The sequence below is a fragment of the Ailuropoda melanoleuca genome, chromosome X (genome assembly GCF_002007445.2).
Source record: "Ailuropoda melanoleuca isolate Jingjing chromosome X, ASM200744v2, whole genome shotgun sequence".
Classification (NCBI taxonomy): domain Eukaryota; kingdom Metazoa; phylum Chordata; class Mammalia; order Carnivora; family Ursidae; genus Ailuropoda; species Ailuropoda melanoleuca.
The window spans coordinates 16,656,230-16,669,648 of NC_048238.1; the positions used below are offsets into that span (position 1 = coordinate 16,656,230).

At 39.6% G+C, this 13,419-nt stretch overlaps 1 protein-coding gene across 8 annotated transcripts in view; it reads right to left on the reverse strand.

Moving 5' to 3' along the window:
* RPS6KA3 (ribosomal protein S6 kinase A3) overlaps positions 1-12,901 on the reverse strand; it is a 113,890-nt gene extending 100,989 nt beyond the window's left edge. For 4 of the 8 annotated variants that reach the window (XM_034649864.1, XM_034649870.1, XM_034649866.1 and 1 more), the window contains exon 1: positions 12,469-12,898. In XM_034649864.1, the coding sequence (XP_034505755.1) occupies positions 12,469-12,537 (69 nt within the window). In that variant the 5' untranslated portion in view covers positions 12,538-12,898. Of the gene's footprint in view, positions 1-8,653; positions 8,696-11,773; positions 11,912-12,468 lie in introns of all 8 variants that reach the window. The other 4 variants (XM_034649862.1, XM_034649861.1, XM_034649863.1 and 1 more) reach the window with 4 other exon arrangements.
* Positions 12,902-13,419: the final 518 nt, after the last annotated feature.

A 13,419-nucleotide genomic window follows, 5' to 3' on the forward strand; every position in this document is an offset into this window, starting at 1 on the left:
GGGGGGGGGCGGGAGGGCAGTGAGGGAAGATCAGATCCCTGCTCAACCTGCCAAAACCACCCAGCAGGGGGAATCAAAGTGCTGTCTGCTTTGGCCAGGCAGGTAATGGGAGATTAGGTCCTTGATCTACATAGCCAACAAACTGAGTGCAGGAATTCAAGCACTGCCACTTGCTTCTTTAGAGTAGGGTGGGTTTTTTCTGGGGTGTTTGGCTACAGTAGAGTGAGTACTGTCAAAAAATTTATTATTGTTAGGCTACCTCTTCCCCATTCACTTGGCTAAAGAGAACAGGCTTTGTCTGTGCCTATTCGTGGTTCAGGCTGGAGGCTTTTACAGGACCTGTCTAAGATATATAGGAGGCAACAACAACAACAACAACAACCTAAGGAACTCACTATTTGTCTCATTCTTTGAGTCCCAAAGTCTGTAGGCAGTCTGCTTTCTTGTTTCCACCTTTCGGAGTGTTCCTGTACTTGTTTGATGTATTATGTTTAAGGTGTTTTAGTTGTAAAAGAGGACCTAGGAAGAATAGGGCTCCTCCAACTTGAACCAGAAGTCTCTCCCAAGTGATTTTTATGTTGAAAATAACATTTATTTGCTTTCTGTGTATATGTGTGTTTTAAAAGGAACTTTATTGGGTGTCAGGGGTAATAATATTTACTTTCTAATCTTCCACATTATGCTTAAAAACAGACTATGGAAAAGTGCTATAACATTATAGTTCATAGTTTTCTTCTAAAGTTCCAATTATATCTGTTCATAACATTCCTGGCTAATTTAGCTTGTTTCATGTTATTTAACTGCCTGTCCACCTCAGTACTTTTAAACTATAATATTCCAAAGGAAATAATCCTATTTCATTCGTCATCACCTATTAATATACTTTACACGCAGAAACCAGCCAGGGGGAAAGGTTCACTTTAAAACTCATTTATAGGGGTGCCTGGGTGGACAGTTGATTAAGCATCTGCCTTCAGCTCAGATCATGATCCCAGGGTCTTGGGATGGAGCCCCATGTCAGGCTTCCTGCTCAGCAGAGAGCCTGCTTCTCCCTCTCCTTCTGCCCTTCCCTGCCCCCAGCTCACACTCTCTCTCCTACTCTCTCTCTCCCTCAAATAAATAAAATCTTTTTTTTAAAAAACCTCACTTATAAGCTCTTTTTAATAATCCAAAGGAAATCCCTTTTTTAAAAGTAGGCTCCATGCCCAACACGGGGCTTGAACTCATGACCTTGAGATCAAGAGTCACATGCTCCACCGACTGAGCCAGCCAGGTGCCCTAGGAAATCTTATTTTTAATTTGTCTGTGACATTTTTCTCTTTAGGTAACCCCCCCTTACAGCTTATACCAATAGCCAGCAGGAACTTGAAGAAAAGGAGGCAAACAGGTGTTGTTTTGCATTTTCCTACTTCTTTAAATTAAACACTTATATATCTCACTTAACCTAAGAAATGGATTCTTGAAAAGAATTCATTTATCTATTGACTTATATGTAATTTCAAGGAGTCTAGACAAGTGGTTTTGATTGACCTTCAATTATTTCCTGTACCATTGCTTTAAATAAGAAACTATAGAATGGTATAACACCACTAAGGAGGCTGTTAGCAAAAAATATCACTGCTTCAATTTTTGCTTTCTTGCTGTAATTTTCTATAATTAACATTAACTGTTTGTTGTGTTCCTCTAGAAACTCTATTCTGGCTGGGAAAAGGGGTGGTCCAGCTGATGAGGTAACATAAGGTATCTCCATAGAACACAGGGCTCTATTGACCCAGTTGGAAAACCAGTGTTCTAGGAAAAGCTTTGAATTTACCACATATAAAAATGAAAAAAAAATCTTTTGAAAGCACAGACTGAAACTAAGTTTTTCAGTTTTCCTTCTAAAGAACTATGTATGGAGAGTCCCTGACTTATGATGGTTTGACTTACAATTTTTTGACTTGACAATGGTGCAAAAGTGATTATTTAATTTCATTCAGTAGACACCACACTTGGAATTTTTATCTTTTCCCGGGCTATCAATACATGGTACAATACTCTCTCATAATGCTGGACAGTGGCAAGGAATGGCAGCTTCCAGTCAGCCATATGATTATAAGGATAAACAACTAATACACTTAAAGCCATTCTGTTTTTTACTTTCAGGACAGTATTCAATAAATTACATGAGATATTCAATACTTTGTTATAAAATAGACTTTGTGTTAGATGATTATGCCCAACTCTAGGCCAACGTTAAGTGCTGAGCATGTTAAAGGTAAGCTAGGCAAAGCCATGATGTTCAGTATGTTAGGTGTATTAAATGCATTTCCAACTTATGATGGAACATAACCCTACTTAAGTCAAGGAAGATCTGTATACAATATAACAAAGATAAGGATCTTCTATAAACAGCATTAATGCAAAAGCTTCATTTAAATATCCAAATTAGTAAAAAATTAGCACAAGTTTTAATTATGTACACAAGTGGACAATAAGCACATGAAAAGAACCTTAACATCCTTAGTTATAAGAGAAATGCAAAGCAAAACCACAATGAGATACCACTTCTCACACACTACAATGGCTATCATGAAAAAGACAATAACAGGTGTTGATGAGGATAAGGAGAAACTGGAACCCTCATACACTGCTGGCAGGAATCTAAATGGTTTAAACAAGTTGGAAAACAATTTTTCGGTAATTCAAAATATTAAACATAGACTTACCATAGGACACAGCAATTCCATGCCTAGGTATATACCCAAGAAAATTGAAAACATATGTTCACATAAAAACTTGATACAAAATGTTCATAGCAGCATTATTCACCATAGCTGAAAAGTGGAAACAACTCCAATGTCCATGAACTGACAAATGGATAAGCAAAATGTGGTATATCCATACAGCAGAATATTACTCAGCCATAAAAATGAAGCACTGATACATGCTATAACATGGATGAACTTTGAAAACATTGTTAAATGAATGATGTCAGACACAAAGGCCATATATTGTATGATTCCATTAATATGAAATGTCCAGAATAGGCAAATATATAGAGAAGGTAGATTATTGGTTGCCAGGGGCTAGAGGAAAGAAGGAATAGGGACTGACTGCTAATGAGTATGGGATTTACTTTTGGGGGTGATGAAAATGTTCTGGAATCAGATAGTGGTGATGGTTGCAAAACCTTGTGAATATACTAAAATCCACCGAAATTGTATACTTTACAAAAGTGAATTTTATGGTATGTAAATCATATCTCAAATTTTTAAAAAAACTTAGGGCTATTCAACCTAACAGGTAAACAACAACAACAACAAAGGAAACAAAACCACCAAGGATCATGTAAACTTTCTTTAAATTTCCTTTTCTTATACTGTAGCAAGATAAATGGTAACTTTTTCAGGTTGAGTAAAATCCTATTTTCTGATACTTTGAGGGAGTATGAAATAGATTTTTCTGAAGAGATGCAAATATATTCAAAAATGGAGCACAGTTACCCAAGCACACATCTAAGGACTTCTATATAAAGAGCTGTTAACTAATATCTGGACAGCACCCCCCCTTCCCAATACTGTAGTTTTTGTTTCAAATATTCATTTGTAAGACAGCTGTTTAGAAATCCCAAAACATTTTCTCATACAATGTCACAAATGTTGTTTTTCAGGCTAGCTCACAAAAGCCTATTTAGCCCACAATACATTTGGGGAGTAGAATCAATATCACTTTTCTAACTCTACCTATACATTCCCATAAAAATATATTCTTATGCAAACCACTGAGAACCTTTTTCCCCTGTAGGAGATTTCATTTAGAATGAGTCACCCACATGCTGTTCTCAACTCAAGCATGGCTTTCTAGCGGAAAGTCAATGGAATCTGCAATCTGAGACTTGGATTTGAATCCTGCCTCCTCTTACTAACTAGTGGTGCAACCATGAACAGCTTATTTAACCTTTCTAGGCTTCCGTTTCCTCATCTGTAGGCTGAGAATAATTATGTCCACCTCAATCAAGTTGATATAAATAGTATCTAGTCAGAGAGGGCGTTCAGTAAACAATGTACAAGATGTGTCAATCCACTTTTCCAGTATTAATTAGCATAATATAATCAACAAAATGCAACATTTTTTGACAGCTAAATTTCCCCAGTGCTTGGTGTTATCACTTGAATGAGAAATGTCAGTGTAAAACTAGCAAAACTATTGAAAGTGCAGAACGGTGTTTGAAGGGCACATACCATGTAGTAGGGTTTATAAAAATCTCGGGGTAGGTGAGGAACAAGACAAAGCCGATTAAACATAATTTGAAAAAGCACAGTAAGTATTTTTTCATTTAGAAAAAGCTTTAGCCTACTAATTTCAAAATACAAATAACAGAAGGCAGAGCTGAAAAACACTAGTATAGAAAAAAAGTCCAATTTGTACTAATCCTATAATCTTTAGAACTGTGCTGTTCCATGTGGTAGCAAATAACCACAGGCGACTATTTAAATTTAAAATAATTAAAATTAAATTTACAATTCAGTTCCTTAGCCACACTAGTCACATTTCAAGCGCTCCATAGCCACGTATGGCTAGTGGCTACTGAATGATGCTGATCTAGAAGTTAGGGTTTTTAAGTGAATCTTTCCTATTATTTTATATTGTTTTCAGGCTCCTAAATGTAAAAAAATGAAGTAACATTCTGGGTAACTGAGATTTTTAGTATAGGTTCTACAAGATTTCTGGATAGAAGTTTTCTCCCAAAACACTGTATGTGAGACGCACTTCAACCTATTGTATCAAAATCATCTTTTGCTTCAGGCTATCATTTGACATCTGCTTCTAACACATATCAAATGACTGAACCAAGTTTCCTATAACAAGCTTTGTAGACTACAGGATTAGAGGCAAGCTCACAGAAATCTAGATGACCTGGTAAAGTTTGAAGATGAGATCATTACTATACAGGAGATTATAAAAATCAATTTACATGGTAGATTAAACATAACTAGCTTTTAAGGTATATAAGATACCATGGGTATATTAGTTAAGGTCGGGAAATCTGATTTAAGTTATGCTACTGCTGTAATTCTATTTATACTAATAGAGGAAAAGAATGACAGGTAGTATAGAAGAGCTTTTGGATTTACACGTAAATATAGGGTAGCGAATAGTCAGGAAACTAGCACTATTTCACGCGGAAAAAAAAATCCCACCAAAAAATTCCAAGACAATGTGGAGATCTGACTCCAGGTGGGGCAGTAGGCTAGCTTTCTGTCTCATAGCTGCCTGTTCTTTAGCTTATTCACATTCCTTTCTAGTTGACACCTTCCAGAAAGGAAGGTAAATATGCAGAATAGGTAATGCCAGTGACTGAGCCATTTGGTCACTGTTATTTTGAAGCATAAAACACTGTTTATTTGTAGATAATATGTCCAAATACCCCTGACCCTGGAGTACGTGTATACGATGGGCAGAGATCACAAAAAGGGTGAGGATGCTATTTCACATTATTTGGTAAGCTGCAAATGTAAACTTTTTAAAGATGAAGTAACAAGGTTCCCAAGTTAAAATTGACTGCATCAAAATATCACTAACCCGGGACGCCTGGGTGGCTCTGTCGGTTAAGCATCTGCCTTCGGCTCAGGTCATGATCCCAGGGTCCTGGGATCGAGTCCTGCATCGGGCTCCCTGCTCAGCGGGGATTCTGCTTCTCCCTCTGCCTGCTGCTCCCCCTGCTTGTGCTTTCTCTCTATCTCTCTGACAAATAAATAAATAAATAAATAAATCTTTAAAAAAAATATCACTAACCCTAGCCGTTTTCTAGTAATTGCAAGGTAGAAGCAATTAATTTAAAAAGGAGAGTGTGGGAGATAGATTGATGGCAGTGTAAAGTTGCTAAATAATAAAAGAGAGTTTTTAAGATTTATGAATTTGAGATGTAAGTTACAGAGCAAACCAATGTGGGGGCCACTTAATAGGGGCAATTAGCTTGATATTAAGGTAGAATATGACCATTAATTTTCAGAATATGGGATTAAAAAGTTTAAGTTATCTTAAACTTTCATTTAAATTATTATATTCAAATGTTTAGCCCATTATAGATGGAAAATTGTATAATTTAAAAGATTTCAATTCAAAATGAAAAACTCTTGATAAAAAAAAGCTTTGATACAGTCAATTAAACATTACAGCTCAACTGCAGGCAATACTGGATCATGTTACTATAGTTATCAGACTGTTCAAACTCTTCTGCAAAGCCCTTGTGTCCTTTGAGACTTCAATAGACGGTTCATGAAAAAGGGTTCTGACATCAAGTCTCAAATGCTGTGGGCTATATCCTTTTTGCAGATTCATCATGTACAACATCCTCTTAAAAGTTCTAAGAAGTTATGAAGTAAAGACACTGGTCAAATACTGTTTAACTCTATAATTCCCAAATTTATTTGATTATGTCACGCTCCTTTGTTTTGTTTGTTTTTGCATGGCAGAGATGGTTGCTGGGGCATAGATAGACCTTTAACATTTCCAGAGACTTCTCAGTTAAAAATACTGTATATCTTATTTCAAATTCTTTAAGTACAAATACCACATAAAAGACCAAATCCAAAGGATTCTATTTCTAGACAGGAAAACCCAGTTACTCGTGGCAAATTCAAATAGCCAAAATAAATGTGTTTAATGGGGAGGGAGGTGTGCCATAGTAATTTCTGTCCCTAAAAGTGAAATTAATAGAACTGATCCTAAAATATAAAAAGGTGTGCACATTTTGTTTTGGTATGTTTTAGAAAGTAAGTTAAAATTCTACTTATTAACACTATATATTGACTTTATCCATTTCTTCAAGGATATACTTCCTTCAAGAAGTTGACATTTAGGATACACCAGGTTTCATCAATCATAAGACACTATCATGTGTAAAATATACTATCTTATATATCACTAAGAGGAAAAAAAACACCGCTAAACAATCACATGCCATGGATTGTGAGATGCCTTCCAAATTGACCAATGTCGAAATGTGAATATAACTTTCCTTTCTTCCTTCTTCCACACATATTCTTCAAATGTTCTTTGTTTTCCCCCTTTAAAGAAGATGTTGAAGAGGGGGAACAATACAAAAAGGGACAAGATTCAAGAGATTTGCATTCACCTTACCCTTACAATTATATTCAGATATAATAATGGCTCTGTTTAAACAGATCAATCAAATAATTTTTAATTGTTCTGTTTGATTCTGAAAAAATTACTCCAGAGGAAAAACAGACAACTTCCTCAGACAATTCTGTCAGAGAGATGATTCATTATATTAAACACTTAAACCATGCAGGGAACCACATACTTTACATATAGCATTATTTCACTTAATTCTCACCACAACCCTATGAGGTAGATATTATTTCATCCCTATTTTACAGATTAGAATGTTGAAGCACAGAGACATTAAACAACTCGCATAAGATTACTAAGTTATTAAGTGGCAGAGCCAGGACTCAAACCCAGGTCTTCATGGCTCCAAAGCTTATGCTCTTTAACACTTTACCATACATCAAAATTATCTCAAAAAGTACCTTCTAAATTTTAAGGAGACAAATAAAACTGAAATATTTAATTGCTAGTAACTAATGTGTTTGCTTAAAATAGGCCAAATGTATAAAATAATAGTTATGTCTTATATGGATATATTTTATCCTGAATCTGCTTCAGAAAAGGCATGTATTTGTGTTTTTTTAACTCTACACCTTTTACAACAATTAACATTTACAGCTGTTTTATCTTTGTTTTAATGTTATTTGGTATTAAACTGATAAACTGGAATATATGAGATCTGCTAATTGTTCCAGATTAATGATATAGGAAACTATATCGAGTCTGAAGTGGGGTAGAGGAAGACATTTAATGCCAAGTATAAAAATGCAGTTGGTTGTTTTTATTTTCTATTATGTGAATTGGGGAACTGCATGTATAATATACAGATTTGCACAATTGCATTCCAATGCTTTAAAACCTGTTATCCACCAAAACACATAAACAACTGAGCTCTATCACACTCATGCATTACCAAGAGACCACCAAGATGTCACTGTTGTACACTGTAATCTGAATCACTGGGTCTAAAGCATCCAGTCTGCACTGGGAAACTGGTGTCCTTGACATCACCCAACATTCACAGCCTGGTGTATCACATGTCCCTGAGTATAGAACTTTAGAGCAAATCTTGTCAATGATCACCATGGTATGAATGTTTTAGTGTGTGATAAATTTTTAAAAGATCTTTACAATAATTCTGCAACTCAGACTTCTGATAAATGATCTGCTGTATTTTTGATCTATAATTTACTGATAATCACGTCCTTGGTCAAGAGTGCACATCCCAATTATGCCACTCTCCTTAAATAAAAATAGAATATACTCATTGTGATTTCCAGAAACATACTAAAGAAAAGGCAAAGTCTGCCTATACTTGTTTCTTTAAGTTTATCCCTTTATCTTAAAATTTAAATGTACCAAAGAAGTTTCACATTTTGGATCAACCCAATTAGTACAGGAAGAGCTGCCAAAATAAAGCAAACTTTCCTAAATTTTAGTTTAACAAAAACTGACATCTTATATCATAATCACTGAAAACAATGAAGTGTTCAGTAATGTGTCACAGTTACTATTGACAGTTCACATGTAACAATACCTGTCCTCTCCTCAGATCTTCACTTGGGGGAAAGAAAAAAACCTGAAAGGTGGTAGAAATGAAACAGGAAAAGGAAAAGAAACTTAATAAAACATTTTTTCAAAGTCAATGATCATACTTTAATAGAATGTTTTTCCTTACAGATAAAAATAAGAAACCTAATATCAATATAGTAGAAATACTATAGAATCCAATATAATCTTTGAAGATAAAAATGGATGCATATCCACTGAAGATGGTTTCCAACACAAGGGTCTCATTTTTTATAAAGAAAATATTTATATAGTTAATATTTTTAATGCATTATGGGTACTTGCTATTTAAAAGAATTCCAAGTGTCTATTTTTATACAGCACATTTCTATAAAGCAAAAATAACCTTAATTTTATTAAGGTTAAATTAATTAAAATTGTTCACATTTACATTTACTATCATTTATCCTTTATTGAAAACTGAGAAAAAGTGTCATTTTAGGTCAGGCTTATGATCCAGTAAATATTATCCCTGACAGCAGTGGCAAGAAATTTACAGAACAGTCATAATTTCTTGATATCTGTCTCCTAAACAGTCTGATACTCAAAAACATACTAGCATCTTTAAATAACTCATTAAAGAGTTGTGAATTCACCTGGACTATTTAGGACACTATTTTGTTTTTAATCTTGTACTAACCTTGACTGCTTACATAGTACTTCCTTTATTATCCTAAATTTGCTTCTTTAAACATTTGGCCTAGTTCTAGCCTATCATGTTCTGACCCATGTTTGAGTTAACCACAAGGGTTTTTTTGTTTTGAGCACCATGAGACCCATGTGAGGTCTTAAAGCAGGAAGGCTATGTAAAGGAATGAAGAAACCGCCTGTACTTTCGGTGAGGTATTCAGGTCTTTTAAGATTGCTCATATTTCAATGTAAGATAAAATGATAAGAACAGAAATAACATTGATAATCACCCTATTCCTGACCATCATAATTCATTCAGTGGACATCTACTGGGTCCATAATATATATGTGCCAGGCACTGTGTTAAGTGCTGAGAATACAGAGAAAAAAAGGCTCTGCTTTCAAGATTTCATAATCTACTAGGAATGAGACCACAAATGTAAATTCCTATAGAGACCAATTCTGAAAACTTTTAGCCTGGAGAGAAAAAATTTGATGTACTTACTCAGTAAATGTCTTTCAAAAAAATGATTTTACTCTGGTAAAATATAATTACTTTTTGATAAGAACTTACTGGGGAGGAGATGGCATAATAGCAGGCATAGTAAGTCCAATATTAGACTTCTGAAAGAAAAATTCTCAACCTTCTCCTTACTTGCTTCAATTTCCAAAATTGTATCAGAAATAATTTACTTGAAACAGATGACCCACCAAAGGCAACAAAATATCTACAGGCAATTTTAAAAAATCTTTTTTTTAATTAATCCAGGCAACACTAGCTCTGTGTGACATATTTTACGCCAAAATATCAAGAAAATTCTTTGAAAATGGCAAGTTGTGGAATCCTATCTGCCAGGTTCTGGAAACCATGACAGTAACTGAAATAACTAGGCTTTAACAAGTGAGACTGCTTATAATACCGTAACTGTTTGTGAAAAATACATGACCTCTAACTACTGGCTTATTTATTTATACCCTGAATTTTTCCACAAAGGATCTGAAGCAGCTACCCTAATATAAAGTGAAGCACGTGAATTATACCCACCCGATTTTGAATTATGGCTCTGCCATTTACTATTTATAATCTTTGTGCCCTTAACTTCCAAGATTCAGTTTCTTATTCTGTAATAATGAGGATCACAATCCTACTCTGTTGGGTCATAGGAAGGATAAAATGAAATAGCATGTACCACAGTATCTGGCATATAGTAAGTGCTAAATAAATATCAGTTTTGTGCCTTCCCTATCCAAATGTATGCTATGTAGAAAAAGGATAAGGTGGAATTTTAAATGATTTTTTAACACACTGATACGTGCCAAGCAGAAATGTGGACTGATTATGAGTTGCAAATGTTACCGTTGGCATGTAACAATCAGGCTCAAAGCAAATTCGATTTCTTTTCACAAGGTCAGCACTTTGAGAACATATTTTATAAACCTTTTAGCTATATTATTTAATGCAAATAAAATCTGAAGAAAAAAATGAATGAAAAGAGCCTGTTTGCATACTAATTTTCTTTCACACTGTCCATTCAAAGGATGATTAAATATTCTAAATTCGATTTTCTTGTAAAACATCTATAGTATTAAACAGGCTAGCATTATTTTAAATGTAATTCTTCTAGTCTTAAAAACGTGATTTCCTTTTAAAAATATTTAGAAAACATCTATCAGTATCTCTTCTATTGAAGAGCAGCGTTTAGTTTAGATTTTTAAAATATGATCCAAGTCACAAAATACTAAGTACCAGCTGTAAGCACTGTTACAACTCTGCTCACTTTAAGGAGAGCAAGTAAACATTTTATACAGCAGTAGAGGTGACTAGGAAAAAACTGAAAAGCGATTTGAACTGATCCCCCTCCCCCTCCATTATACTCGGGAATGCAAGTGTCCCGCATCTCAGATCAAACTGAGCCTCGGTCTTACTGACGTAACCAGTAACCCTATCCACCTCTCACACTGCGGAGGCCGGCAGGGCAGCGGCTGCCGCCAAGTACACCACTCATCAGAGCCTGCCCCATTCCACCCCCGCGTTTCAGTCATGCTTTCCAGAAATGGGGTCACTCACTAACTATTACACACACGCAGCCTATCATCCTGTAATCCCCCAAAGTCCGCTGCGGGAACAGAAGACAGCAAAAAGTCAAGAAGGGAGAATCGCAGACATGCCACCATCAGGAATTGATTTTCCACCCCGGAGAGGAGCGCTGATGTCCTGGAATGGGTCTTGTCTGGATTATTTTCGCAGAACCCGAGTTGGTTCTGGGACAGGGGCGGCTGCGAAAGCTCGATGCTGAGCCGTGTCCGGGGAAATTGTTTTGCCGTCTTTCGGTATATTGTTTGGGTTTTTGGCACTCGGTTAGGAGTCTCAGGGACGGTCACCGAATAGATCCTGGGGGAAGAAAACCTGAAAGCCCTTTAGGGCGGCTACTGATGGCCTTGAATATCACCCTCTCACCTCCATGGACAGGAAACTCAAGTTAAAGCTCCTATGGACTGGGTCCCCGGGCTCAGCGACCTCAGAAATGGGGGAGGGGGAGGATCTCAAGCTTCCACTTTCTCCTTTGCACCAGCAGAAACCGCTGCGGCAGACAGACTGGGGGGAGGCAAAAACCCTTGGCTGTCTTGCACCCCTTACCCGAAACCCCCACAGGTCGCCAGTCCTGCCTTGGGCCGTTCCAGCCCCGCGCGCCCGACTCACAGCACCAACTCCCTCCCCTGGCCGGACTCGAGAGTCCGTGCTCCCCAGTAAACCCAATCCATACCCCTCCCTTACACCCCAAAGTCGCCAGGGTCCGGGGAAGCCCCCAACCAGGCATGGCCAAACTTCCCAACTCCTTTCTGGCCCCCGCTCCGCTTCCCGCTCCCCCCACGCAAAGTTGATTAAAATCGGCTGCTTGCAAAGCCCCAGCGCCCACTCTAAACCCCACGCGCCACCACGCCACAGCCCCCTGAGCGAGGGAGGGGAGGTGAGGGTGCGGGTGGAACAGAAGGGCAAAACAGACCAACCCCAACTACCCAAACCGGAATCCCAGACAGAGGGGAGACGCGAGCAGCAGAGGAAGGGGCCAAGTGGCCAGCTCCTGGGAGGGGAGCTGGCCGGCGGGGGCGCGGGGAGGGGCGCGCCGGTCCCGGCCGCCCGGCTGCACTCACCTCAGCGCTGTCGGACGGGCTCTCCACAGCCATCTTCTGCCACGGGTCCGCCAGCTGCGCCAGCGGCATCTTCCCCCCCGGCCCGCCGCCTTCACCGCCTCCTCCCACCCCGCCCGCCCCGCGGCCGGCCCCGCTCTGTCGCCGCCCGAGCCCCACGACAGCAGCAGCAGCAGCGGCAGCAGCAGCAGCAGCACCAGTGCCGGCTGCCCGGGAGAGGGCTCGGCTCCGACACCGACCCTCGAACGCCGCGCGCCTGGCTGGAGATGTCCGCGCGCCGAGCGAGAGCCTCGCGCCGCTGCCGGGCACCGGGTCTCGCCCCTTTCTTCCTCTCCTCCTTCCGCCGCCGGGACTACAGCTCCGCCCCCCCCCCGCCGGTTCCCGCGCCCGCTCCCAGCAGAACAGCGGCGGCCGCGCGCTCCCCCACTTCCGCTCACAACATGGCGCCTAAGCGATACCTGTCTCTCAGAGCGAGGCTCGGCCGCCGCCGCCACCGCCGCGCGCACCCGGGGGCGGGGCTTGGGAAGACACGCCCCCGACCGCCGCGCTTCGCTCCTCCCTCCTTCCTCGCCCCAGTCTCAGCTTCTGGGCCTCGCCTACTTTCAGGAAGGGCGAGCCCGAGAGATCTGGGGGCGTCGGCGGGCGGCTGGGGAAAGAAGAGGGGAAGGGCAAGAGGAGCGAAAGGCTGGGAGCCTTGAACTGCTAAGGGTCCGAGCAGGTTGGAGGCCACTTAAGAATGTAGAGAACAGTGGTCCCGCTTAGCTGGGGACGGAGATGGGCGAGGCACAGTGGGCACAGTCCGGTGCCAAGGACCCGGGGAGTGAGCGTGGGGTGTCTTTTCGGTCTGACTCTTCGGTGGGTGTTTGTGGGCGCGTCGTGTCTACGGGCACATCCTTTAATGGACCAGGACCCGCCCTATCCAGGCTCACACGCTGGGCATTCATCTGCCCCCCC